Source organism: Sylvia atricapilla, chromosome 23 (assembly GCF_009819655.1).
Source record: "Sylvia atricapilla isolate bSylAtr1 chromosome 23, bSylAtr1.pri, whole genome shotgun sequence".
Classification (NCBI taxonomy): domain Eukaryota; kingdom Metazoa; phylum Chordata; class Aves; order Passeriformes; family Sylviidae; genus Sylvia; species Sylvia atricapilla.
The window spans coordinates 5387686-5414432 of NC_089162.1; the positions used below are offsets into that span (position 1 = coordinate 5387686).

Genomic DNA, 26747 nt, shown 5'->3' on the forward strand with positions numbered 1-26747 from the left:
TCCAGACGAGGTGTGGGTGTAATTCTGGGAGGTTCTTGGCAGATGACACACTTATCAATATATATCACAGTGCGGATCCTCCCCAGGAGTGCCCATCCCTGATCCCACTCTCAGCGGCAGCACCAAACCCACCCCAAATCCCGTCCTTCTCCTCCGATGGTGCCTCATCCAGGCAAAAAAACCCCAAAAAAACCCCTCCTCGGTGGAGCAGACAAAGATAATCCCAGCGAAATGCTCCTACACGCCAAATCTCCGGGTTTTATCAGCTTCCATCACATCAGCAGCAAGGTTTCCATCCCTCGCAGCCTCTTCTTCTTTTCCCTGCTGCTCCTTCTCCAGTGGTTTCGCAATCCCCCCTCCAGTGGCAGACTGGGAACACGTTTGAGATGCTGTCCCCACCTCCCTGTCAACAGCCCAGCGGGACACGCTCAGGACAAGTAAAAGCTTGCTGCCTGTTGACACAAGAAAAGGGAAAAAAACCCACAAAAAAAAAAAAAAAAAAAAAAAAAAAAAAAAAAAAATCAACAGAGGAGCCATTCAAAGGTGTATTGTGCGTTTTCTGGCTGTGAGAAATGTGTTATTTCTCCCCTTTATCCCTCCCAAAAATAATAATAATAAAAATTAAAAAAAAAAAAAAAAAGGAGTTAAAGGAAATACCTAAAGCAGAGCTGGCTCTACTGAAAAGCTGGCATTTCACCGGCCCCTGCCAGGTGAAGCCCTGGCTGCCTTTATAAACACAACCCCGAGGATCATCTGGTGCTTGCAAAGGCATGAATTACTCCAGGAGTCACCCACGGCTCCAGGGAAAAGAAAAAGGTTCTTATTTTCAGCGTCTCTAGCAGAGAATTCGATCTAAAAGCTCCACTTGCCAACCGACTGACAGCTTTTCTATGGTGCCACTTCAGAGCGTTTGTTCGGTGATAACGAGCCTTTGTTATTATCAACTTTATCCAAAGCCACGGGTAGGAAGAGATAAAGTGTGCAAATAAAAGGGATATTGCACGCTGCCAGCCAGGCTGAGCTCAGACAGGTTACATTTCCCCCGAAACAGCAATAAAAAAAAAAAAAAAAAAATTCGAGGGGTGAACTGCGAACTGCTAAAATCAGCGAAATTCACCCCAGAAGAGAAGATATTGAGGAGAGGTTTGAGCCTTAAAGGTGATTTCCTTCACAGCCGGGCCGGGAATTGGAAAAGGGAAAATCGTTTTACGCACAGGGGGAAGCAGCAGCAGCTTCCAACAGTCTGGTGGCTGCGGTCCAAAGCCAAGAGGAGCAGCCTGTGGATTGGGGCTGCCTCCGGAGCAGGTCTCTGCTGGCTGAGCTTTGGGAAGCTCAGAGAGGAGGAATCCCGGGGCTCTTCCCGCTGCAGACCTCATCCATCAGCTCCCAGGGTGATGCTTTAATCCTCCAATAAAAGGATATTTCCCCTGATATTCCGGAGGTGGGGATGATCCCAGGCTCCCACTGACACTGCTTTGTACAAAACACCCAACAGATGACAAAACAAAGAGAAAAACCACTCTAGGAAAGAAAGCTCCTCTATTTTATTTTATTTATTTTTTCAGTCACCTCACAAACATTTCTAGGAGGCAAAAAGCTTATTTTTTACATTTTTTTTTTACATTTTTCACGTGCCACGTGCTGCTCGCAGTCTGACAGCCCTGCTGCTGGCAGACTGGTCCCAGAAATGGATATTTTATCCCTCATTTTGCCTCCCCACACGGTACTAACTCACTGATACAGTTCTCACTCCCTCCGTAACTCCCTCCCAAGTGAGGCAGCACAAGGTTTTTGCTGGCCCAGGCTCAGATACATGAAAATTTATGCAAACACATGCAAATACGCGTCTGCTTGGGCTGTCAGCAGGATTGTAGATACGAGCAGCGAGAGGCAGTGGCCCAACAGCAGAGAGGAGGGCTGGAAATTGGAGATCTCTGCATTGCTGAAGAGCTTTTTGTTCGTGTCAGTTGTTCAAACACTCCAGGCCTGCGAGTGCCTCAGGAAATCCCACTGAGGCAGCCTCGAGGGTGCTCAAGGAAGCGGCTGCAGTGATTTAAGAGCTCTGCCCTTCATCCCTCTGCTCATCCTGCTGGAGAGCAGCGCCTGGGCGCGCTGAGAAAGCAGCCAAAAAGCAGCTCAGAGTGAGCCCTGAGGATGGGGAAACCACGGCTGTGCCTCCCTTCAGCCCCTGATTGCACAGCAATTCACAAACCATTTCACAGAAACGCCAAAAACCACCTGCAAAACCCCTCTCAGGTGGGGAGTCTCACCTGAGGGGCTTCCAGGGCTGCTCGGTGCCACCAGAGCTGGAGGCTCGGGCTGGATTGGGATTGTCCCCTCAGGGGCCACACAAACCTGCCCCATGTCCTTGTTCCTACAGCACCTGGGCTGAGGTGACAGCCTGGCCACGTGGAGCTGCCCCAGAGCCCTCCCAAGGGGCTCAGGGTGGGTGGGGAGTTCCAGCTTACAGGACCCTCCTGTGGGGCTCTTGGGTTTGGATGTCCTGTCCATTCTATCCCATCCCATCCCATCCCATCCCATCCCATCCCATCCCACCCCATCACATTCCATCCCATCCCATCACATTCCATCCCATCCCATCCCATCCCATCCCATCCCATCCCATCCCATCCCATCCCATCCCATCCCATCCCATCCCATCCCATCCCATCCCATCCCATTCTATCTTATTCCATTCCATTCCATTCCATTCCATTCCATTCCATTCCATTCCATTCCATCCCATTCCATTCCATTCCATCCCATCCCATCCCATCCCATCCCATCCCATCCCATCCCATCCCATCCCATCCCATTCCATCCCATCCCATCCCGTCCCATTCCCTGGGGTGAAATCCAGCCAGGGCTGACCCCAGCTCTCCATCCAGGCTTTCCCTCCCCTCACAACTCCCAGGCTCAGTGGGAACTGCCCGTCTCAGAGGCTGCAGCATCTCCTGCACTCCTCTGTGCAGGCCCCAGCCACAGGCACAGTTTGGGGACGTCTCAGAGCAGCATTTCTCAACCTTTTGTGGCCAAACTGGCACCTTGTTGGGTGAGCTTGTCCCCTTGTCACCTTGCTCTGTCACCTCCAGCTGCCACCAAACCAAAGCTTGGCTGTGCTCTGAACTTATTTGGAATATTAACTTATTCATGTAGCAGCTCACCTCCTCGCTGGAGGTTTATTCACACGTTTTCTGCTACCAAAAATGGAGTTTTCCACCATTTGACAGCTCCATCCTCTGCTGTCTGGCGTGCTGCTGGTGGGCACAGGTGGAGAGACGCTCTCAGCCCACCCTGGCTCAGGCCTGGAGGAGCAGGGGTTTGCTGCAGGACCACCCTCACAGTTTTTACAGGAGGCACAAGCTGGAGTTGAAGCCGCGCCATAAACTGCAGCCGACTCAGGATCTGGCATTTCTGTGGCAGGAGTTGAATGCAGGTGAGACTTTCCCTTTCTTCAGCAAATGCCTGACCTGGCGAAAAATGCAGGAATTTCAGGAGGCACCATTTGAGCCACCCCAAACCCTCACACCACTCAGTGATTTACACATACGTGTGCAACAAAATAAACACCCAAATACATCAGGAATGTTTTTTATACCTGCAAGCATCAAACCCCTGGAGCATGGAGGGGAAGGAACCAGTGTGGATCCCCATACCTGATCCCCAGCTTTTCCAGGAGGGGCCATGTGGATTGGCTGATCGTTGTCCAAATTCCTGATGCTCGGGTCTGCCCCGTGCTCCAGGAGCAGCTGGACCATTTCCCTCTGGTTCTTGTCACCAGGCAAAGCAGCTGCCATGTGCAGGGCTGTGTTGCCATGGGCCTAAAACAAGGGGAAAGGGAAGAAAAAGGAGTAAAAAATCCAAATAAAGCCCCTTCTGAGCTGGGCTATCCCCTTAGAATCATCCTAAAAATGAAGATGTGAATGGGGAGAATCCTCAGGGATTTGTCATCAGGAGCTGAGGGAGGATCTCTGCTCTGTTTCTCTCTGGCAGGAGGTTTGTGGATTCAGATTTTTTTTTTTTTCCTTTGCTAAACCACCACAAATTGAGAGGTTTTGATGCTTTGGGTGTAGGTGATAAATAGCCCTGAAGCAGGAACATTCCCTGGCTGCTGAAATCTCCCCTAAATCGTGGCCTCATCGATGATTGCTCTGAAATTCCCCCTTAAAAGTGCTCTGAAATCTCCCCTAATCCTCATGCAGGATTGCTCTGAAATCTCCCCCTAAAACTACTCTGAAATAAATCTCCCCTAAATCACACCCTCATGTAGGACTGCTCTAAAATTCCCCCTAAAACCACTCTGAAATCTCCCCCTAAATCACACCCTGATGGAAACAGAGACCTGGGGAGTTACTGGAAATGGAGAAGGCTGTAACAAGCATGGAAATACTTCACTGAGGAAACATTAATTTGGATTACAGACACCAAACACATCACCACACACCACCAGAGCCATTTGTGCTCCTCTGCCCCCTTCTCCCAACACTTCCAAGTGCCAGGAATGTGCAAATTCCCGAGGTCAGGCATGGATTGGCTCCAGTGAGAGGATCTGCAGGGGAAGGACAGGGCTGGCTGTGAAGCCAGGCATGGATGGAGGGGGCTGCAGAAGCTCTGGTGCCACCAGACCGTGTAGAAATCTGTGCCCTGTCTGGTCAGGTATGACTGGTAACGGTTGTAAATGAGAAAAAAGCTGATAAACAAAGGCACAAAGTGAGGTATTTTTAGTCTGCAAGAGTCTCTTTGAGGCAGCTGCTTGGTTTCTTTAGGTTTTGGTGTTGGTTTTTTGTTTTTTTTTTTTTTTTTTTTTCAGAAACAATCGTGGGTTTGTCATGACATTGGAATGGCTGGACAGAAATTTCCGCCTGTGTTAATATTCCAGTTGTTAAAATGCTACATGAATAAATGTGATTTTTCAGGTCCTGGTGACCACAGAGGCATCAGGGAGAAGTGAAGCAGAAAATAAAATTGCAGAATTTGAAGGTTTTTTTTTTTTCAGATAAGGCCTGTTTTACAAGCTTTGAACAAGCAGATCTTTGTCAAGTTTATTATCCCAGAAAGCCAAGGGATGGTTAAAAGCTCTTTACAGGGTTCCTTGTTAAAATGGGAAGATCAGCAGTTGAGAACTTCCAAATCCAGGCATGGGCAAAGATCACGAGGCAATCTGACAAGGCCTGACCTTGGAGCCTCAGGATGGCTTTAATAAGTCTGGTTTGAGGCAAAGTGGGCTCCAGGAATCCTCCAGATGAAAAACACCTCCAAGGCTTCCAAGTTTTCCTCATTGTGAAAAAGCCACGGAAGCAGATTTGGAGTGAGACAAGCACAAGCAGTGGGTGAGCCAGGGAAACCTGAACATTTTTTCCCTGTCTCCTTCACTCTCCCAAGAGCTAAAAAAGCCAGGATTTCTCCCTGCCCCAGACAGCTCAGCAACAAGACTGAAGACTCCAAGTGATCCTATCACAGGAGGAAACTCTCCCAGGATTGTGATCAAGAGACGACAGACTCCCATGGACAGGCTCCCACCTGCCTGAAGGGTCTTTAAAGATACAGAAAGAATGCAGCGAAAAGCCCTTCACTGCACAGAAAACCACCAGCTCCTCAGGCACAACCCAAAAATGTGTTTTTCTCCAGTCCAGCAGAAATCTGGAGGGCTGAAAGAAGTGAAGCTGCCCTTTGTCTGCCTCGGTGAGCAGTGGAGTTGACAGAGAAATCCAGTTCCTTCCTCAGGGACACAAACCCTGGGGAGCACAAGCAAGGCTGAGGCTGCAGCTGCTGAAACGAAAACCAGGGACCCTCAGCCTTGTCCCCTCCCTCAAATGTGAAGGACAGAGTGGGGACACCCAGAATCACCCCCTCAGCCCTGCTGGGAGGGCACAGCCTGCCCAGAGCCAGTGATGGCTCAGCTGAGGCTCCCAGGAGGGTCAGGAGTTGTGTTTGGGAGGCAGTGGAGCTGTGTGAGGTGACCACTGCTCCCAGGAGAGGTGTGGGGCAGCACTGGGGAGGTTTCCGGTTTGCTTTACCCAACCTGGGCCAGAAAATCTGCAAATAACATTTAAAGCACAAAGAATCCCCGTGTCCCTTGATGGAAGCAGGAACTTTGTCCTTCCTGCCATGTCACATTGGACAGCAGAGGTGAATCGATACCTGGCTGCCCGAAAGTGCCACCTCTCAGGGTTGTGCTGCTGTCAAACCTTGCACCACTGGGTTTTCTCAATCCTCAGCCTAATCTAAAGGTCGTGCTCCTCCTCAAGCAATCAATTCCCAAGTTGTTCCTCCTCCCTGCTTATCTCCTTCTCCCTGTGCCATCTCCTGCTGGCGCTGCTTTTCATGGCACAGCTCAAGGCGTGTGCTGCTGTCCTGGTGAATTGACTGCTTACTGGAAAATGCAGTTTGAGGTTGAGAAGAAGTTCAGATTTGCAACTTTTGCTCTTTCCCTCTATAAAAAACCCACTGTTGTTGACAGGAATTACCTTGTTGTTGACAAAATCCTTGGACTTGAAGGCGTTCAGCTCCAGGAAGTACCTGAGCAGGGAGACGTTCCCATCCTGCACTGTGAAATGAAGAACTGTCTTGTTGCTTTTCACATCCTATTTAAAAACAGGGAGAAAAGAGAACATACATTAAAAAAAACCCGAGCCAAATAAGGAATGTTCTGCAGGACGAGCTGGAGATATCCCACAAAGCCATCAGAGGAAAGCCAGCAGCTGGTGAGGAGCACCTCCCTTGTGCAGTGACCCTCGGGGCGTCCAAAAGGCAGCTCCTAACCCTGCCAGCAGCCCCTTGGAAGGAGAACAGCTTTGGCCCTTGTGCCAGCAGCTCGTTCCCTCTCCACTCCTGTGTTTTGAGCCCCAAATGGGGGAGAATTCCCAGGCACAGCCAGGGACAGCCGAGCCCATCCTCACCCGGCTGTAGATGGAGGCTCCGGTCTGCACCAGGAGCTGGATGCAGGATTCCAGCTCCCTGCTCTGCTGCTGGAGCTCCCTGTGCTGCTCCTGTGTCACTGCCTGCCTGCCCTGGTCCCTCAGCAGGCTGTTGTGGGCCAGGACAGCACAGTGGAGAGGGGTATGGCCTGGAAAAAAAATAGGGGATGGAGGTGAGGACAACGCCAGGAAAACACTGATGGGCAGAGAGGAGGCAGGGCTGCCACAGAGAGCGTTCACCCAATCATTTATTCAATCATTTATTCAATAATTCAATTATTTATTCAATTATTCACTCAATTATTCATTCAATCAGTCACTCAATTATTCATTCGATCATTTATTCAATCATTCAATCGTTTATTCTATTATTCATTCATTCAGTCATTCGTTCAATCATTTATTCTATCATTTATTCTATCATTCAATCATTTATTCTATCATTTATTCTATCATTCACTCAATCATTCATTCAATCATTTATTCAATCATTCTCTCATTTATTCTCTCATTTATTCTATCATTCATTCTATCATTTATTCTATCATTTATCCAATCTGTGCAGGTGTTGCTGAGGCACAAGCCTTTCTCAGGTTTCTCCTCTGTCTCTATGGGCACCTTTTGGGGCATTCCAACACGTTTTTAGTTCAAATTAAATCCCCCCCTGAGCTACCAGCACCTTTGGATTTTGTGGCAGTTGTGTGCACAGACACAACTCTCTCTCCCCCAGGGATTTCCTGAGCCTGCTCTGGCCTCCCAACACATCCCCACAAACCAACGAGCATCAGGCAATGAAATACCCAACTGAGGTGTTCACACCCCCTGTGAAAAGGGTTTTACCTTCAAAATCCTTCATTTCCAAATCCAGAGGGAAGGCCAGTGACAGGATGACCTGGAGGCAACAGAGAAATGCAGGATTTTAGTTCAGCGGAGGCCAAAATCAGCCAAAACGAACAAAATGTCAACCAAGCAACATCAGATAATTATAATTTAAATGAACACAAAGCCATTATTTGACACTAGCTCCCAGTGCTGTGAATGTTCCCAACAGGGACATTCAAGGTGATCACATTCCCTGGTTTCTTTATTCCCATTGAATTATCCTTTCAGATTCCCGGTTCAGGACGGTAAAATCCAGTCACTGCCCCCAGCTGAGGAGTGCCAGGCTCCTCACTTTCACCCTGGGTTAGGCAGAGGCACCAGTAACACCAGCAAATGTTTATTATTCTGAGTGATCCTTGACAAGGACAAATGAAAACTTCTCCTTGACATGTGGAGCCAAACTTTATGGCCTAAAAGTTTGCCAAGGCTGCCAGTTCTCAGGCTGGATTTATTTACTTTTATTTTGTTCTCAGTGTGTGAAGTTAAACCCCTCAGCTTGCGGCAACGAGGGTACAGAAGCACCAGGAATTGGGATCTGGAGAGGAGAATTTCTTGGATCCAGCAGAGGATCAAAACTTTAAAACTCTTTAATGTGAGAAAATTATAGGCTTAACGCGGCGGAGTTAAGTTGCTCCTTTTCTATGTTATTACAGAGAAATTTTTTCTTTCTTTTGATTGAATGGAGCAAGTTGTTCACATCAATGGGGGAGAATTTTTGCAGTGACTCATCTGTGTGAAGTGAGACGAGGCTCAGGGCAGAATCCTCCCAGAAAGATCACTCACAACGGTTAGGGCTTGACTTATCTTCTCATAACAAAAAGAAAATATGTACAGATCAAATATTGACAGCTAGCTCTGAGGTGCTTATTAGAGATTAGATAGTTAATCCATTAGGAAAAAAAAAAAAAAAGAAAAGAAACAACTAATAAAATACACAAATAAACCATAAAGCCTTTCATGCCTCTCACCACAGCGAGGAGCGAGTCTCTGCCTGTTTTCCCTTCATAAAAACAAAAACCAAAAACCAAACAAACCCACAAAAGAACAACCAAACAAAGGAGCCCTGCAATCCAAACCACCACAGGGCACTCTGCGAGCCTTTGTTGGCATCCTGTGGATTAATCCCTTTTTTTTTTTCCTCCTTAAGGAAGCACCTGTTTTCCAGAGAACTGGCGGTGTTACACATTAACTGCCCGCTCAGGGGCACGTGTGGGCACTGCCAACGAATGCTGGACGTGGTGCCAGCCCCACAGGCACCCCCTGGCCCCTCAGCCCTGTCCCCTGGCCCCTCAGCCCTGTCCCCTGGCACCTCAGCCCTGTCCCCTGGCCTCAGGGAGCTCAGCAGAGCCACCAAACCCTGCCTGTGCTCAGCCCTGACACTGCTCAACACAGGAGTTTTTTATTAATTTAATTTTCTGGCCAACAGTGAAGCAGGTTTTTGTATTAATTTCATTTTCTGGCCAACAGTGAAGCAGGGTTTTTTATTAATTTGATTTTCTGGCCAATAGTGAAGCAGGTTTTTGTATTAATTTTATTTTCTGGCTAATAGCGAAGCAGATATTTTTATTAATTTTATTTTCTGGCCAATAGTAAAGCAGGTTTTTGTATTAATTTCATTTTCTGGCCAACAGTGAAGCAGGGTTTTTTTATTAATTTAATTTTCTGGTCAATAGTGAAGCAGGGTTTTTTTAATTAATTTTGTTTTCTGGCCAACAGTGAAGTGTTTAAGACTCACAAGCTGCTAATCCCTGCTGTGGAATGCCTCCCCAAAATCCCCACAGGGCCTGTTTCGAGGTGTTCATTTGCTGTCCAGGGCTGGCACGGGGTTTAGGTGCAGTCCCTGTCTGCAGAGAAATCCGTGAAGCAACAGGAGAGCAAAGATTTGCTCATGTGAGTCAGGTTTTTAAAGGGAAATCTGACAAATGTGCCTCATTTCGGAGGCTGTGCCTGGGCTGTCCCTGTCTGCAGGGTCACATCTCGTCTCTCTTCTGCTGCCTTGAGTCTGGACACGATTTTTTGCTCCTGTGGGGATGGCAGTGGCCTCAGGGAGAGGTTTCACCCTGATTTTGGAGCTCCCTCTCCTCACACCTCATGGATTGGGAGCATCCTCCAGCGCTGCACCAGCACATTCCCAGCTGTGACCTGCAGAAAGAATTTTCTTTTCCCCCCACCACAGAGCCACTAAAGAATGTTCCTCTGCAACAGCAGCCTGCAAACACAGTCCTCAAACAGGAATAAAACCCACCCTGGGAACACAAGGAGCTTTTCCTCCGTCTGTTTCTCCCTGAGACTTTGCCTTTATTTATAGACACCGACCCTTTTATCGTGATTTTTACACTGAAAAAATAAAAAAAATTTAAACTCCTCCTACCTGGAGGACTTGTGCATAGCCATAAGTTGCAGCAAGGTGTAGAGCTGACTGCCCTTTGTTGTCCACGGCGTTGATGTCTGCTCCAGCCTGGATCAGGTCGTGCACGATGGCAGCTTGCCTGGCAGTGACAGCCACCAGCAGGGCAGTCTGCAACAGCACACACACAGCTGTGACAGGCTGTGACAAGTGCCACAGCCTGCCAGGGGTGCCTAAAAACGGGGCTGGATGAGATGAAGGGAGTAAAAAATGGGGATTTATGAAAGGTTTTCTTCTTGAGTGGTTGGAGCCTCGCAGGGGCTGCAGCCAAGGTGGGTGATGGCCATGAGTTTTTCAAACAATTATCAGTCTGGTCCATTAATATATCAGTGGTTAATCCTCCAATTAAGGTAATGAAGTCACAACCCTCAGTTTGCTCCCCTCATAATTCACTTTTATTTATACTTTTCAGGGCCTGACACAATGAAGTGTCCTGGAGCTCCAGGCCAAGAGAGAAATCATTTTGGCTGAATAAAATGGGACAATAACTGCAGAGAATTTGTGGAGCTTCAGAGTTATACACTGAAGAACTGCAGGATTATAAAGATATGAAAAATAGAGAAGCTAAAATCCTAAGGCATCAGGCTGCAGGTGTAGAACAAGGAGAGGGGAAGTGCTGGCTGAGTGATGGCTGAAATCCCAAGGAATGAGGAACACAGCTCCAATGATGGTTTGAATCCCACATGGCACCATGAGATGGGGACATTTCCCAGCTCTTTCTCTCTCTGGTGTTCTCCAGCTCTTAATTTGGAACCAGCATTTTTGACACCTCAGCCTCAGGAGCAGACCAAGTTAGATGGCCATAAAACCTTCAGCCTCAGAGACTGACCCCAACACTCAAATATTTTGCTGGGCCAGTATTTTCTGACATCACTCAGTGAATCATGGCCTGAAAAAAGACTGAAAAAGCTCCTTTTCATCCCAAATAATTTACGGCCATGCCACTGAATTTTCCAATCCTGCCCCAAGCGAGGCCCATCAGTTCCACGCCTTCCTCACAGGAGCAGAGGGGCAGAGCTGGATTTTTTTTTTTTGGTTATCTTGCTCATGTCGAGCCTATTCCCATCCCAAACCCTTTGCAGAAGAAATTGGGACCCTTTTCCATTTTTTTTACCTTTCCTCTGTGCTCCTTGGCATCGAGTCTCCTCAGGGCCTTCATGCGCTCTGCGGCCGCCAGCGTGTGAGCCCTCAGGCCTTTAGCTGCATAAATATGCAGAATTCTAAGACAGTAAATAAAGATACCCATCACTGACCGACAGTGGCAGCAAAGCTTCGCAGGGTAGCGCTGCCACTTTTTGGGGTTTCACACCCAGAGCCCCCACAAATCCCAAAAAAAAGCTCCCATTCCCATGGGAAGGGCTTCCTACCTGCGGGAGCGGCAGTGTCCAGGAGCCCTCAGCACGGCTGAGCTTTGCCCTGCTGCCTCCTTCCCTCTCAGCACCTTCTCGCAGCTGGGATTCGCCACTGGGAGGGGTCAAAGTCCTCCACAATTCCCACTTTGGGGAATTGCATGTGTAAACCAGTTTTTGGGGGTGATACAGCTCGGGGAAACCTCAGCATCTGGGACAACTACCACTCCCTAATTGATGTATTTGTGATACAGCAACCTGTTCAACTCCCTAAACTGATATTTCTGTGATATATCAACTTATTCAACTCCCCAATTAATATATTTGTGATATATCAATCTGTTCAATTCCCTAAATTGATATATCTGTGATATATCAACCTATTCAACTCCTCAATCGATATATTTGTGATATATCAACGTGTTCAACTCCTTAAATTTATATATCTGTGACATATCAACCTGTTCAACTCCCCAATTGATATATCAATCTGTTCAACTTCCTAATTCATATATTTGTACTACATCAACCTGTTTAACTCCCCAATTGATATATCTTTGATATCTCAACCTGTTCAACTCCCTAATTTATATATTTCTACTACATCAACCTGTTCAACTCTAACTTTTATCAAAACCATTGGTGAGAGGGACCCAGTCCTTGCATTTTGCACAAGACAAAGAGTTGTCACAGCCCATGGGACTGTCTGGTGGCCCCGAGTGATGGGGAGAACATTTCTCTGACTCCCTTTGGTCACCTGGCTCTGGCTGGAGCCACTTCCATTCCCTCAGGTCCTTCCTGAAGGAAATTCCAACCCCTAGAACAGGAGGAGACCACCCCACACACAGTCACACCAACCCCTGGCTCCACTCTGCCCCAGACAGGAATATTTGATGTTTTTTCAGGCAGAAGGTGGGTGGGCAGTTGTTTCTCTCCTCGGGTTGTTCTGTACCCCAGAGCCACCCCTCGCCATTTCAGGAAGTGGAAATACAATTTTCTGGCTAATCTGATTTTCAGTCAAGCTCAGCATTCGCTGTGGCTGCACACCCACACGTCCCCAAGGGTGCCAGGAGAGGAGAATTGTGATTGAAGCTGAGCTGCAGGAGCAAGGGCTGCTGCAGGAAATGCCTCCAGGCCACATGGAATCGTGGAATCCCTTCTTAGTCTGCTTAACGTGGAAAATCAGCACAAAGTCTGGCAGCTGATCTCTGCTTCTAGTCTTTACATATATTACTGAACGAATTGATTGCTGAACCAAGGCTTGTGGGCAGGAAATAAAACACTCTAGGCACAGCAAAGTTACTGTAGATCTTTATTGGGAAAAAAAAAAATTGTCTTTTTTTTTTTTTCTTTCTAACCAGAACAACCCAGAAAGAAATGATGAAACAGTTTCATCTTTGTTTTATGTTCACACACAGAATTTACATACATTGGAGTGAAAGGAATTGAGAAGCAATCAGAGCAACCACAGGCTTGATTCACAACTGCTTTATCCCAGTTTTACCTAGGGAATATCTCTGGACTTTATCAAACTGGAGGAAGCAGTGGTGAATTAAGCTCCTTTGAATTAATTTCTTTGCTGGGTTTTTCTGCAAATATAAGCCACTAATTTCAATGCAAACCTCAACTACTGCTCTTTCCCAACAGCTTTATGATCACTTACATGATCTAGTGCTCGTGTCTTCCACGTTTGTCAATATTCAATAAAAAAAAAATACTCTTTGAAAGTCTTTAAGACTTTCAGCCTGAGTTTTCAAACCTCACCCAGGCATGAACTGTAAGGCCACTTGAAATATTGCCTGGGTGGCAACAGGACTCCAGGTAATAAAGAGTACAATAAATTATTTTGAAAATAATAAAATCACCTAACAATCCTGGGCTTTAGAAAGCAGAAAAACCCAGAGAAATTGTGTTCACCAGCCGAGAGCCTCTTGTTTGTCAAGAAAACAATCAACAAGGGTCAAAGGGGATGCATCTCCTGAAATGTATTTGCCTGTGGCACTCCTGAGCCTCAGCCCAAATATTGACAATATTGCATTGGTTTGGTAAAAGTGGAGCCCCTCATTCTTCAGGGGAGGAAATCAGAAAGGCATAAAGGGATCGTGTGCCCCTCTGGGGAGCTCCCCAAGGAGGGGTCACTCATGTTCCCTGGCTCAGCACATCACCAGCTTCACACTCAAACAGAAAAGCAGAAATATTGCCAAATAACAGCGATGGGCTCCTCCTTGGGCTGCAGTCCAGGCTCTGGAAAATCCCTGTCTCCTGAATGACCTCCTGATACAGGGCCATGAATTAATCACACAAAACTCCCAGAGACTTCAGTGGGACAGGCTCTGTCTGCTGGCAGCGTTACCAGCCAGCCACTAAACCAACCCCACTTCTCAAACTGGGATATTCCAGAGCCACAACCCTCTGTGCAGCCAAAAACCACGACCCCAAGCCACTGCTCCACACCTGCAGGGCTGGGCTCTGAGGTGAGAGCTTCCAGTTACACCTGGGGGTGAATTCTTGCTCTGCAAACTGACTGCTCTGGCATTTATTTCAGCTTTATTTTCAAACCACTGCACCTACCTGTGCCAGCAGAACAAAGCTACACTTTATGTTTTCCTGATTTCGAAAGGAGTAGTAAAGTTTAAGAGGGGAAAAAAAAAAAGTCAATTTAGGGCCCCAAATGTTTTCTAGTGGCCCAAATCTGGAGGGAGCTCCTCCATGGATGGACAGACACACGAACAAGGCGTTCACACAAAAGCAGCCCTATGGAACCGGCTTTGCCAAAATTTAGAGGTGATTGTACCCTCACCCAATGCTACAGCTGGCCTTGGCTGCTCTGGAATCTGTCACTTTGAGGGTGAAAATCCCCTCGTGCTGGTGCTGAGCACAAGAGTGCAGCATCCAAACCTGCCCGGGAGAGGCAGCAGGAGCTGGAACAGGGGAGGAATCTTGTGCCAGGCGCCAGGACAAAGCGAATTTCACTCCACACACAACCCACAGAGCCCTAAAATTCCCACCCCACCCCTCCTGCTCCTCCTCCTCGCTCCGAACCCACAGCTGGAACACGGAGCAGCCCAGGAGGAGGAGGAGGAGGCCCCAGATGTGCATCCTTAAAGCCCTTGGACAGACAGAGCGTGGCTTAACACGTACGTATCATTGTCTTCGTCTTCCAGGAGCAGCTTCTCGATGGGCAAGGCTCCGATGGTTCTGCGGGCATCCTCCAGCTCCTGCGGGGCTGGCTCGGGGATGGAGATGGGCACAGGCAGCAGCTGGGGCCCCGGCAGGGAGGAGGAGGCTGCAGGGTACTGCAGGGTGGAGGTTGGCAGGGCGGACAGCGGCTGTGCCCACGGGAAGTAGCTCAAAGGTGGTTGCTGCTCCGGCACCTCCAGCGGTGGCACCATGGCCGGGGTGGTGCTGCGGGGCTGGGGAAGGGCACAGAGACACGGCAGAGTGAGAAAAAGGGCCCAGGGAGAGGATGCAGCATAGCCTGGGGATGGTCGTGCTGATGGTTCTGAGTTTGTAAGGTTTTTGAGCGGCTAATTTTTCTCCCCCCTCTCCAATTTTTCCCTAAAAAATTTCTCAATTAAGGTTCTTCTCGCCATCCTGGGAAACAACCACTCCCTAATTGATGTATTTGTGATGTATCAGCCTGTTCAACTCCCTAAAGATCTTGACAAACAACTCTCCTCTCTCAGAATAACCTTTCTCCAGGTGGGGTTTTGCTGTTTCTCTGGTTTAACCAAAGGGATCAGAGAGGTGTCGTTCCTATTCCCCAGCCATGGTCAGTCTGTGTGGGAACACCTTATCAAAGGCAGTAAAATTAGACAATAAAACCCTTTTTGCTGTGCTCTTTGCCTGCTGAAATATTTGGAGCCTTTCTCTCGTGTCCTACAGCGACACTCACCCCACTGCCAACATCCCTCATCCCTCCTCTCCGGGTGATGCTCTGCTCTGAAGGTGACACTTTTCTGTACCCAGCTCATGCTCCAGGTTTCTGTCCCCATTCCCACCCTCCCTGAGCCCCTGTCACACCCCGTGGGTGACACACCCACAGCTGCCCTCTGGACAGTCCCAATTTGCTGCCACCAAGGCTGAAGACAGCTCATTGTGGCCTCTGGGACAAAGCCCAGGCACGTCCCAAACCCATCCCACAGCACTGAGGGACACAGAAATGGCCTTGGGGGGATCTTTTGGGTCTGCCTGAGCAGCCACACTGCAGCAGGGAAAGGAAAATCAGCTGCCTGTCCGTTGGAACAGAGCTCTGCCCTTCCCCTCTGAAGGGGACCGCATCATCCTGTGTCAGCCCAGCAGATTTTGTCTGGCCTGAAGCCAAATATTCTGCTGTCTTGACGTATTTTGGCCTCCTCTTTTATCCTTTAGCAGCAGCTTCTGAGAAATTTATTGCCAAGTCATCCTTCCTGCCTCACCTGAGCGGTGTGTTTCCTGGAACCCCAAAGACACTTTTTGTTTTTCACTTTCAACTTGGAAATCAAGAGTGAAAATCTCTGCTCAGTCTGGAAGAGTGAAGAGAGCTGGGGAAAAGGTGGTGAATTTTGCCTGGTTCCAGTACAACCACAACTTTTTTTTTTTTTTTTTCACCCTGCTCAAGCCATATTACTGTCCAGGAAACCACATTGGACGCAAAGACACACACCACATCACAGCAATTCAATAAATCAGCCTGACTCCACCCCACAGCTCTTGCTAGGAGGTGAGAATTAACATAATTTCCAGCTTGGTGATCGGGACTTACTGCAAAATTGGTGATGAGAGGCTGGGAGGCGTAAGTGAGGACAGGGGAGGGTCCCACCAGGGTGTAGCTGGGACACATGGGCTGCACGTACATATCTGCAGTGTAGGGACAGCTGCCAGCCTCGTGGGACACGTAGTCAGGGTAAGGGCTCCACTGAGCCAGGGGCTGCAGGGGGCTGGCAGAGGGCTGGGGGATCCACCCCGAGGCCAGAGCTCCTTCCTCTGGGCCAGGCAGGGCGGGAGGAGCAGCGTCCATGTCCATGCAAGGCTGGCCTGGAAAACAGCACAGGGTTAAAGCTCAGCTCAGCACTCAGCCTCCCCCCAGAGAGTCACAGAGGGTCAGGGGTGCGTTACCCATGGGGGAGTAGGAAGGGACTGGCTGATGGGGCAGAACAACCTGGAAGAGAGGAGAAAAAAATAAAAAAATAAAAATCAGAGAAAAAAAAAATCAGAAAAAAAAATCATTAAATTCAGGCACTTGGAAAGAAGCACAAAGCTTCTCTTGGGGCTTTGGTCTCTAAGACCAGACGTTATCAGCTGGTTATCAATGTCAGAGTCTGAATTCTCCCACCCCACACAAGAAGTGACCCTGGCAGCCAGGACACACCACCCCAAACACCCAGAGCGTCCCCTCAGCTCAAGGAGACCCTAAAATGTGTTTAAACCTCGTGTGGCAGAGAGAATTCCTTCAGAGAGGAGCCAGCCAAGCTGCTGCCTCCTGGGAGGGCAAATTCAGGCTGGGAACAAGCAGCAGACAGCCAGGACTGGCTCTGGATGGTCTCTTTTAGACTCCTGAACAAGCTGCCTCCTTTCCAAGCCACCTTCAGTCCCCAGGAATCGGATCCTGCAGAGCACCTCTCCCTTTCACTAGCTGATGGAAGGTGCCCAGCACACAAAACCCATCCCACCTCAGCAGATCCTGATGGCACTGCCAGGTAACCCCAGGCTGCGGGGCTACATCCAAAATGCTTTAGAGATGAAAATGTTTCTTCCCTCGGCCCAGCATTGCTGGGGCTGGGCAGTCCCTGAGCTCCCGGGGGAGAATTCTCCTCCTGGGTGTGTTTTCCCTACCGTTGGAGCTGCAGTTGCATTGGGGTTGTGGACATTGCCCCTTTTCCTCTTCAGCAGCTCCTTCACTGGCTCCTTCACTCGGACACCTTGGTAGGGCCGAGGCTGTGGCTGCTGCTCTGGGGCAGAAGCTGAGGAAAAAACCCAAAAAAATCAAATTTATGTAACATTTCTTTTCCTTTCGGGGAAATCCCAAATCCCCATGGCAGCCTGGTGGCTGTACACTTTTATTTCATTTTATTTCATTTTATTTTATTCCATTTCATTCATTTTATTTTATTTTATTTTATTCCATTTCATATATCTTATTTTATTTTATTTTATTCCATTTCATTTATTTTATTTTATGTTATTTTATTTTATGTTATTTTATTTTATTTTTTATTCTTCCTTTCCTTTGTCTCCCTCAGCGCCACTGAGCTGCAGAAGCAGCTTTACACATTCCCAAAAAGAAAATCAGACCAAATACACCCAAAAGGGGTGACACACCAGAATTGCTGAGCAGGCAGGGACATAAAAAAAAGTAGAAATTAGATATTTAAAAGAAATTAATTCACTGTTTAGGCAGAAGGTGTAAAAGCAACCCAAATTAGGGAAACATCCTCACTTGGAAAATTATTTAAATATCATTAGTTGGACTTGAATATCTCATTTTCTCTTGAATATCTCTTATCCCTTCAGCCACTGAATATCTTCCACCTAGACCAACCCAGACCAGAGTTGTATTTCAACTCAAACTTTACTCATAACCTGGCCAGGAGGTTGATAAACAGGTGACAACACATCACAGATCTGACAGCCCAAAACCTCCCAGCTCACACCCCAAAAACCCTGCTCCATTCTGAAGAATTAAATTTTCCAGGCAGCTCCAAGAGCCTCTCCCAAAGCCACGTGAGCAGGGGCAGCACATTTCTGCCCCAGCCAGAATTAACAACTCAATTAACAATATTTTACGGGGAGTGTTGGGAGGGGGGTTGATAGCAGGAGGAAATCAAAGGCTGCTGTTTGTAAAGGCCCCGATTGCAGAGGTGGCTGCCTGCCCCTTTCGCTGCACTGCCGTGGGCAAACACAGAAATTGATAAGTTTTCCATTTTTAAAGATTGCAAGCGGCCTTTGGTTTTGAGGTGCAGGTGGGTGGCCGGCTCCAATTGGAAATTTAAATTGTTATTCCACCCTGGGAGCATTTATTTAGATGCACATCCTGCAGGAACGAACCATTTCACCTCAGATCATCTCTCCCAGCTGCATTTTATTCTGTGTACACTGAGATGTTTGTGTTGCACCTTCCTGGGAGGAGGAAAATGGAATTCGAAGTGCAGAGATCACAAATCCACCTCAAAAAATTGCTGAATGGAATAAACATTTCTGCTTTAATTTCTTTTTTTTTTTTTTTTAATACTTTTTTCCCTTCAGCTTGGCTCTGCTATTTACTCATTATACATAATTTAATGATGAAATCTTGATTGGCCACTATAAATCCTTTTAGGAGAAGCCAGAACTCCATTTATGCCCTGAACTTCGTTGCCTTTGTTATGCACATTAAGGAAATACTTTACTTTTAAACGGTGCTTGAAGCAAAAAGGATTTCCCCTCCTTTGCTGATCTACCTTTGCTTTCTGTGGACATCCTTTGTGGCTCATTAAATCAGGTTTTTCGCATTCCCGTGAATCCTGTGGCTTTCAAAATGAAATTTTAAAAGAGAATAAGGGTTCTTTAGGCTTTTAATATGATTCACGTTTTGCTTTTTGAACTTAATTGGCATTTATTTATTTGAGTGCAAATAATAAAGAGTTCTGGTGTTCTTGGTGCTGCGGGAAAAACATCAACTCCTCAAATCTGGGCTCGGCCAGAGCTGCTTTGAGAGGCAGAAATGAACATTTTTGGGGAGTAGCTCATCCTCAACTCATCAAAGGGCCTCCCTGCAGAATTAGGGTGGGGAAGGATGGTGGTTTCTGGCTCCAGTTTTGGGGGATGGGAAAGAAGAAATTTACTGTAAAAGCTGACAAATATACCTATTCAGAGTTTCCGGTGTAAGCAGAGTAACACCAAAAAAAAAAGAAAAAAAATAAAGAAAAAAAAAATTAAAAACCAAAGTCTGCAGATCGTATTTCGGTTCCCCCCAAGCTGACCTCCAGAAATAAAAATAATGTGAGCACAGCTGCTTTTCCACTGCTCAGGGGCATGTGGGGTCTGAGCATCACAGACAGAACCACAGCAGAACGCCTTTGGGGTGCAATTCCTCATCAAGACAAAGACACAAGGTCATTTACCAAGATTTACCGTGGCCATTTACCAAGATTTGGAGGAATAATGACAATTCAAATCTCTCTGTAGAGGAAAAACCTGGATTTAGCCATCCTCACATAGAGGTTTTAACAGACTATGAAGCTGTCTTGGACCAAGGTTCCATTAGGTTTTAATTTTAGTCAATTTTAGAGAGGCCAAGTCCCATTCAATGGAATTAAAGGACTAGCAGCAGTGTCCTGGCTGGTCTCCTGCAATTCCAGCACCCCACACGCTGTTCCTCAGTGGGCACATCTTGTTTTACACCTGCTCTGTGAAGCTGGGGCAGTTTGAAAACCTCTCCAGTCCAGAAAGGAGAGAAGGAACCCAAACCCAGCCATTGGGGAGCTTTGCAATGGTCTCCACATTTCAACTGGGCTCATTTCAACTCTTTGGCCAGGCTGTGTGCTCAGCCCCGGGCTCCCTCCATCAATGTTATCAGCTGCTGTGTTTGCCCAAAGTCCACAGAAGCCTGGAGAACTCGTGAGCAACCTTTAAAAGTGGCTGCTGGACCCCAGAGCTGCTGGAAAGGCACCAAATGGCTCTGAAAAGTCGAGTGACAACAGCAGGGAGGTGTTGGGCTCCAGACCACGCTGCAGCTCGGCCTGGAAACATCCAAACCGCACCAAAAAAACATTCCATGGGATCTGCCACCCTCAATTTATGCAGATACAAACCCCTGATGCCCAAAGAACCTGATCTGGGTAGAAGGGAACGCGCGTCGAGACACGGCCAAAGATTCAAACCCCATCCTCCCCACCATTTTGGCTGCAGCAGAAACTGGAAGGAAGAGAGTGGCAAAACAGCTGCTGGAAGGTGCAGGCAGCGGAGCATGGAGGGTTTCAGCTCACTGAACTTCACCCCAGCAGCCCTGGCCTTCACACACACACACACAGAGAAGATGCAGCTCGGTTTCAGCCCTCCAGCCAAGGCAGAGCGTTTCCCAGCAGGCAGATTTCAGTTTGCAATACCCCCACTGCTCCTGCTTGCACACAAGTGTCACCCTTTTGCAGAAGATTTTTTTGTGTTCACAAACACCTTTTATTTATTTTTTAATTTTTTTTTTGTGATACCTGATAAGCTTATCCATTGATCAGCGTTAACGCTGCAAATGCTTTTCCATTTTTCTTTTTTTTTTTTTTTTTTTTTCCTTCTCCTTTTATTTCCTCTAATAAATAATTGAAAAGGAACACAATGGTTTCTCTTGTTTGCGGTAGCACCGAAAAGCGACTGCTGGCTGCAAATAATGAGAAAAATTTAGGTTTCAATTAGCAAAGCCCTGAGTTAATGGCTTGGATATTGGAGGCCAAATCACATTTTTATCAGACACGGTGAACTTTGGCTAATAAAAAGAAGAAAGAGGCTTCATTTCATAGGATTGTACACTTAGAGTGAAATCAAAGCCTTTTTACATCCATGCCAGTGGCAAGGGACTCAGCATTGGTCATGATCCTGTCCTTATTTCCTAAATAATTACAGAGTTTCCCTTAAAAAAAACCCAGGGTGGTCTTTATCTCTGCTTTGTGGTCAGTCCAGGGCAGGGGAGCAAAGCACTGAAATGTATTTAATTGCCAAAAATCCCAAACAGCGACAGGGAATCCCTCAGAAATCTTCATTTCAGCTCCATCCCTACCCCTCAGCAGCCTGCAGGGTTTGTCCTGCTTTTAATTAATATTTTAATTGATCCAACCAACAGTTAGTTAAAGGTGAAACACTGACACGACCCACCTCCAACTCCAGCCCCTGGAAACAAAACTCCAGTTATTATTTCTGCCAAGGTCCATCTGAACCCGTCGTGTTGGTGGCCTCATTTGGGGTGGCTGCTGAGCACCAGGTCCCTGGTACCTGACCTCAATTAATTAATACACACCTGAACTGATCATTCTCTGGCTGGTCCTGAGGATGAACGACCTCCTCAGGGCCAAATCAATCATGAAACGACTCAGAAAACGGTGAGCTGAGTTCCATTTGGCCATTTCTTGCTTCGTGATATTTTCAGTCCCAAAGGATCCAGCCCAAAGCCTCAGGTTTGCACATCCAGGCACATTTGGAGGGCTGGACAAGCAGAATTTTTTTTGGAAAACCCAAATTTCCTTTGAAGAACAGGGAATATCAAGCTGGAGAGAATTCTCATTTATCCTGTTCAAGGCACTGTGGGTGGGTAATTCAGGGAAGATTTTGCCAATGCAAAGCACCCACCAAACATCTGGGCAGAGAACTTAAAACAAACCCAGCTCACAGCAGGGGCAAAAAGGGGCTGGGAGATGGTTGACAGCTCAGCACAAAGGAACTCAGCAGGTTCCTGGGTATAATTCAATATTTCAGTGTTTTACCTACTTACCAACACCTCAGAATCCTACACTGCATTATAACCACCAAAGTCAGGGAAATATTAATTGGACAGAAGAATATTTTAGATTTATGCCCATTATCTTCATTTTCAGGTGTTGGAAGATGTTCCAGGAATCAAACCAGCCTCGGATTCAGGCAAATCCGTGTGCCCTGTGCTGTTCTTGAGGAATGCTTTTGATAAGTGTCCTTTAAAGGGTATTTCCTTCACACCTAAAAGGATCTGAGTGGGGAGCACTGTGCAGAGCCTGTGTTTTGTCCCCACACAAGGGAAATATTGCAGATGAACAAATACAGAGTGAATTTTAGATTTTTCCACTCGGATAGAAACAAAAACCAAGGAGGAGACACAAAATTCTGGCTAATTTCTGCTGCTGTGGTGATTCTAATTAAAAAATTAAAAGCTTTCAAGTGGCAAAGGAGATGGCCACGTAGTGATGAGGGCCACTAAAAAATTTCTCTGTTTCAGAAGAAGAGAAGCCCTGGCACAAAGGGGAAGCTGAGATAGACAGAAAGTGTCTTTAACCATAAGTCACCCTCAGGTCCTGATTCCTCCCAGCCCATAATACTCTTTCCATTTTAGTAATGCGAGCTTTCCATTTAATTGCTGCTGTGGTCATTCGTAGAGTGTGACACCTGCTTTGCAAAGCGTGGACGGGCTCAGCTTTCGTGCTATCCCTCTTTCCTGGTGGGGCTTTACCAAAATTATCACTCACAAGGTGCAGAGTGTTGCAGTTTCACCTCTCAGTCTCATTAAGCTGATACTTTCAGGGTGCCTCTGTGCAGCCCCGCATCTGTTGTGGGCAGAAAAAGCTTTTTTCTTTTGGTCTCTCTTTGCTTTAAAAGCCTCTGGGAAGGGATTTGCAGAGGTGTGAATTGATTTGTCTCGATGGCAACGGGAATCTGAGCAGCTGAATCTCTGCCCGTGACTGCCACAGGAGCTGAGCACCCCAAAAAAAAAAACCCATTCACACAGGCCAAACCAGCACCTAAATAGGAGATTCCTGCAGAATTCGAATTAACTAGGCTGGAAAAGACCTCTGAGGTCCTCAAGGCCAAGCTGTTTCCACACTTTCTACAAAACAAACCATTTGTAGGGAAGGTACATTCGGGTTGTTTAAAGGAAAATCACTGTGGAGGCCACAATAAAACCAAAGCAAGAGGAAATAGTTGGTGCTGCCCATGAATTTCCCACCCCTGGGGGCTGCTGGAGCTGCTCCCATTCAGCAGAATCCTGGGGAGCCCCGACCAGTCACTTCTGGTGGGCCGTGGGAGGGGAGGTTTTCGGGCTGAGCCACCCTTGGGGTTTGTGGGTGGGAGCCCAGGGCCCCAATTCCTGCCCAGGAGTCACCGTGCCGTGACCTGGGGAACATTCCCAGCCTGCAGGACCAGCCAGGCCACCCTCCCTGCACCCAGGAGTGTCCCAGCTGCCCTTGTGTCCCTGCAGAAATGTCCCTTGGAGGAGCAGGAAACCATCGTGGAGAGGTGCCCTGAGAAATGTCCTCAGGTGGGGTCACACCTGCTGCTCGAGGGAGTTCTCGTGTCACTTTGGGGTTTTTACAAAATGTTCTGACCCACCAGGATCATCCACTCTGAAGTGAGTGGCCCCTGTAGGGAATGAACCCAAAGTCTTGGTGTTCTCAGCACCAAATGAGTCAAACCTCAGGGTTTCAGTTTGGAAAGTTCCCAGGTCACCTGAGAACCAATTCTGCACCAATTTCTGTTCCAGGGTAAGGTCACGGGTCCCGTGTGGCCACAGAAACATCCCCAGGTGGCCTGGAGCAGGGAAGGTGAGGAGCTGCTCACGGTGACAGGAGCCAGAGGTGACACCAAATCCCCAGTTCTCCTCAGAGAGCTGCTGGGAGCTGCAGCTTCCACTGAAATCTGTAGGATTCTGGATACCTGCCCTGAGCTCGGGGGTCACCCAGGGGTCTCCAGGACACCCCTCCTGTCTGCAGTGGCTCAGGAAAGGAGCAGCATCCATCAGATTCCCAACAGCTCCATGCTGGAAAAGTTCTGACAAAATTCTGACAATTCAAAGTCTGACAAAACTACAAAAAGAAGGAGATTCCAGGATTAACCAGCTCAGGGGACACTGACCACTTGCCTACAAATTATCCTAATTAATGATTGATATCACTCGACTTCTAATTCCTGCAAGTGTCCAAGGGAAAAAGCAAAATAAACCCACCAATTCCTAGTTCCCAGTTTCCTCCTACCCAAAGCTTTGTTGTTAGCATTGCTTCATCACCTCAGGAATAAAAAAACAACCCAAATAAACCATTCAGGGGCTTCTGAAGGTGGAAGATTAGAACCAGGATTTGGATGTAATCATCTCACAGGTTTTTTTTTTTTTTTTCCACATCTTGTCCTGAAAACTGCTCAAGGTGAAAGGAGGGGGAAAAAAACCCACCAAAATAAAACTTCTCAAATACACATTTGAGCTTCCAAAACGTTCAGCTGAAAAGAAAGAAAGCGGGAGAAAAAAAAAATAAAAATAAAAAAACCCCAGAGGAAACAGATTTCAAAGCTCACAAAGGCACAGGGTTGGTTTTTTACACGCACTCAAACAACCTACAAGCCGTGATAAAAAGATGAGCAACGCCAGATAAGTCACTGGCGAGGGTTTAAGAAATGAATTTTTCCACTCAGGTGTGTTGTACCGTTGTGTGTTAATGGAACATCAGAGCGAGAGGCAAAGGGAGGCTGCAGAATCGCCAAAATGAGCATCACCTACTGATGACAAAGGAGATGATGGAGATAAGAGAACGAAAACCTTGCAAGAAGCAAACACCTACCTGGAGTAGGATCAGCAAACTACTCCAGCAAAGGTGGGCCCAGAGGAGTGAAATTATCTTGAAAACAAGAAAACTGATTTCCTGTAAAGTCATAACTGTATTGCCCTGAACTGCTTTGCTCCTTACCTTTTATTTTAATTAGCTGAAAGAGGGACGTATTTAAATTTAAAAAAAAAAATTAAAAAAAAAAAAAAAGGCAGAGAAATAAGATTTCTCACAGGTTTCACTTTTCAAAAGGAAAATTTTCTGCTATGTAACCACCGCAACCTTTGATATAATACCTGCATCCTGTTATTGTTTTTATGAATCATAGCCTTCCACTTGATTCATAGTGATGAAAGCCAACGAAGCAGCCCTGAGCTCATATCCCTGCTGGAAAATGAGCATCACTGCGCAGCCCTGGCCTCTCCTGAGCCCTCCCTGAGCATCCCTTCCCCTGCCACTCATCCCTCACAGCCCCCAGCCGCCACCAGAGGTAGGAAAAACAAATCAGAACTCACTTACATTTTTGCCAGTGCATTCTGCGGTGGGATGGAGTTGTGGGTTTTGTTGTTGTTTTTTTTTTTTTTTTTTTTCTCCCTTTTTGGCTGAGGATAACTCTGTGTGAGTGTGGCTCCCGGGTGGGGATGTGACAAGTGAGGGTCAGGATGTTTCTTTCGGCTTTTTAAAAGCGCCGTGTTCCCGCTGAGCCCGGTGACATCATCACCCCTCCAACCACAGCCACTTCTACATTTTTTCCCTTTTGCTCTCTGCTTCTTCTTCTTCTTCTTCTTCTTCCTCCTTTTCTTTCTTCTTCTTTCTCCTTCCCCACGCTCCCAGGGCAGCGAGCCCCGCGGGATGTTCTGCAGAGAAAAGGTGTCACCTCCAAGGCTCTGAACAATCAGAAGAGGAACATTTTTTTTGCCCTCTCCTGGGATTTTTCACCCGCAAATTTGCAATATCGGGGTAAAAAAAAAAAGGTTGGACGGCAGCAAAAGGGTCTTTTTTGAGGAAGGTTTTGGATTTCTTGTGGCACTAAGGGTGATTTTTTTTTTTTTCTCTCACATTCTGCTGCTCTGGATGGCACAAGTCTTTGCCTTCACAGCCCCAGGCCATGCCTGCCTGGCCCTTTAAATGCTCAACCCTCCCAAAACCCAAAATTTGAGTGTTTGCTCCTGCCTTATGAGAATCTCAACTCCCCGGGGCCACTAAATTTGAACTTGTGAGGAAACACCTGTAAACACTTCAAGCCCCATTAAACCAGGACGTCCTTCATTTCAAAAAGAAACCCCCTCTTTTTTTTTTTTCTTTCTTTTCTGTTTTGTTTTTATCAAAATACAACACTTCCTAGCCAGGGCCAAGCAACCCTTCCAAAAAGAGCCTGCAAAGCTGAGGGAAGGCCACAGGAGCCTGGAAAGTTGTTGGCATTAATGAAATTAATTAATTAAGCACCATTACCCTCCACAACTCTCTAAAAATCAGATCCCCCTGGGATCAATTTTCACAATTATCACTGACTTAGGAGCTTCATTCCCAGAAGAATATTTGTTGGGGTTGCACAGTGAGGTCAGGATCTCGTCATCCCCATCTTGCTCTTCAGTTTTTCATCATCGAATTGCCCCCCAAAAAATTTTGCTCTCCCAAATTTCTCTTCCCATAAAAAGACCAAGGCAGGATCTGGCGGAGTTTTTGGCCAGAATTCTGCTAAAGGAATTTTATGTTTTCAGGTGTTCTCTTGGAGAACAGATCCATTCTGTGAACCACAACCCACCAAACTGCATTTCGTGGGAAAGCACAGATTAATCAGTAATTAATTGTACTCACTCTACTTCAAAGGCTTGTCCAAAAAAAAAAAAAAAAATAAAACAAAAAACCAACAACAAAAAAAAAGAAGCAAACCTCAGAGCAAGCGGAGTGGAAAGAATTAAGGGATGTGCATGTCTGCCCTCCACAACAGCCCCGACCTCCTCAC

At 47.1% G+C, this 26747-nt stretch overlaps 1 protein-coding gene across 6 annotated transcripts; it reads right to left on the reverse strand.

Moving 5' to 3' along the window:
* Positions 1-3338: 3338 nt before the first annotated feature.
* On the reverse strand, positions 3339-25352 carry POU2AF1 (POU class 2 homeobox associating factor 1). Of its 6 annotated transcripts, XM_066334765.1 has the most exons (12): positions 25301-25352; positions 17370-17497; positions 16653-16695; positions 16300-16571; positions 14697-14968; positions 11321-11426; positions 10171-10317; positions 7758-7809; positions 6900-7066; positions 6468-6584; positions 3657-3821; positions 3339-3470 (listed from the first exon to the last, which is right to left on the reverse strand). In XM_066334765.1, the coding sequence occupies exons 1-12, from the start codon at positions 25314-25316 to the stop codon at positions 3399-3401; spliced, it is 1557 nt and encodes a 518-aa protein (XP_066190862.1). In that variant the 5' UTR covers positions 25317-25352; the 3' UTR covers positions 3339-3398. The 6 variants fall into 6 exon arrangements, with proteins under 6 accessions (XP_066190862.1, XP_066190864.1, XP_066190866.1 ...); XM_066334767.1 differs by lacking the exons at positions 16300-16571; positions 16653-16695; positions 17370-17497; positions 25301-25352 and adding an exon at positions 15599-15963; XM_066334769.1 differs by lacking the exons at positions 16300-16571; positions 16653-16695; positions 17370-17497; positions 25301-25352 and adding an exon at positions 15595-15963.
* Between the last annotated feature and the right edge of the window lie 1395 nt (positions 25353-26747).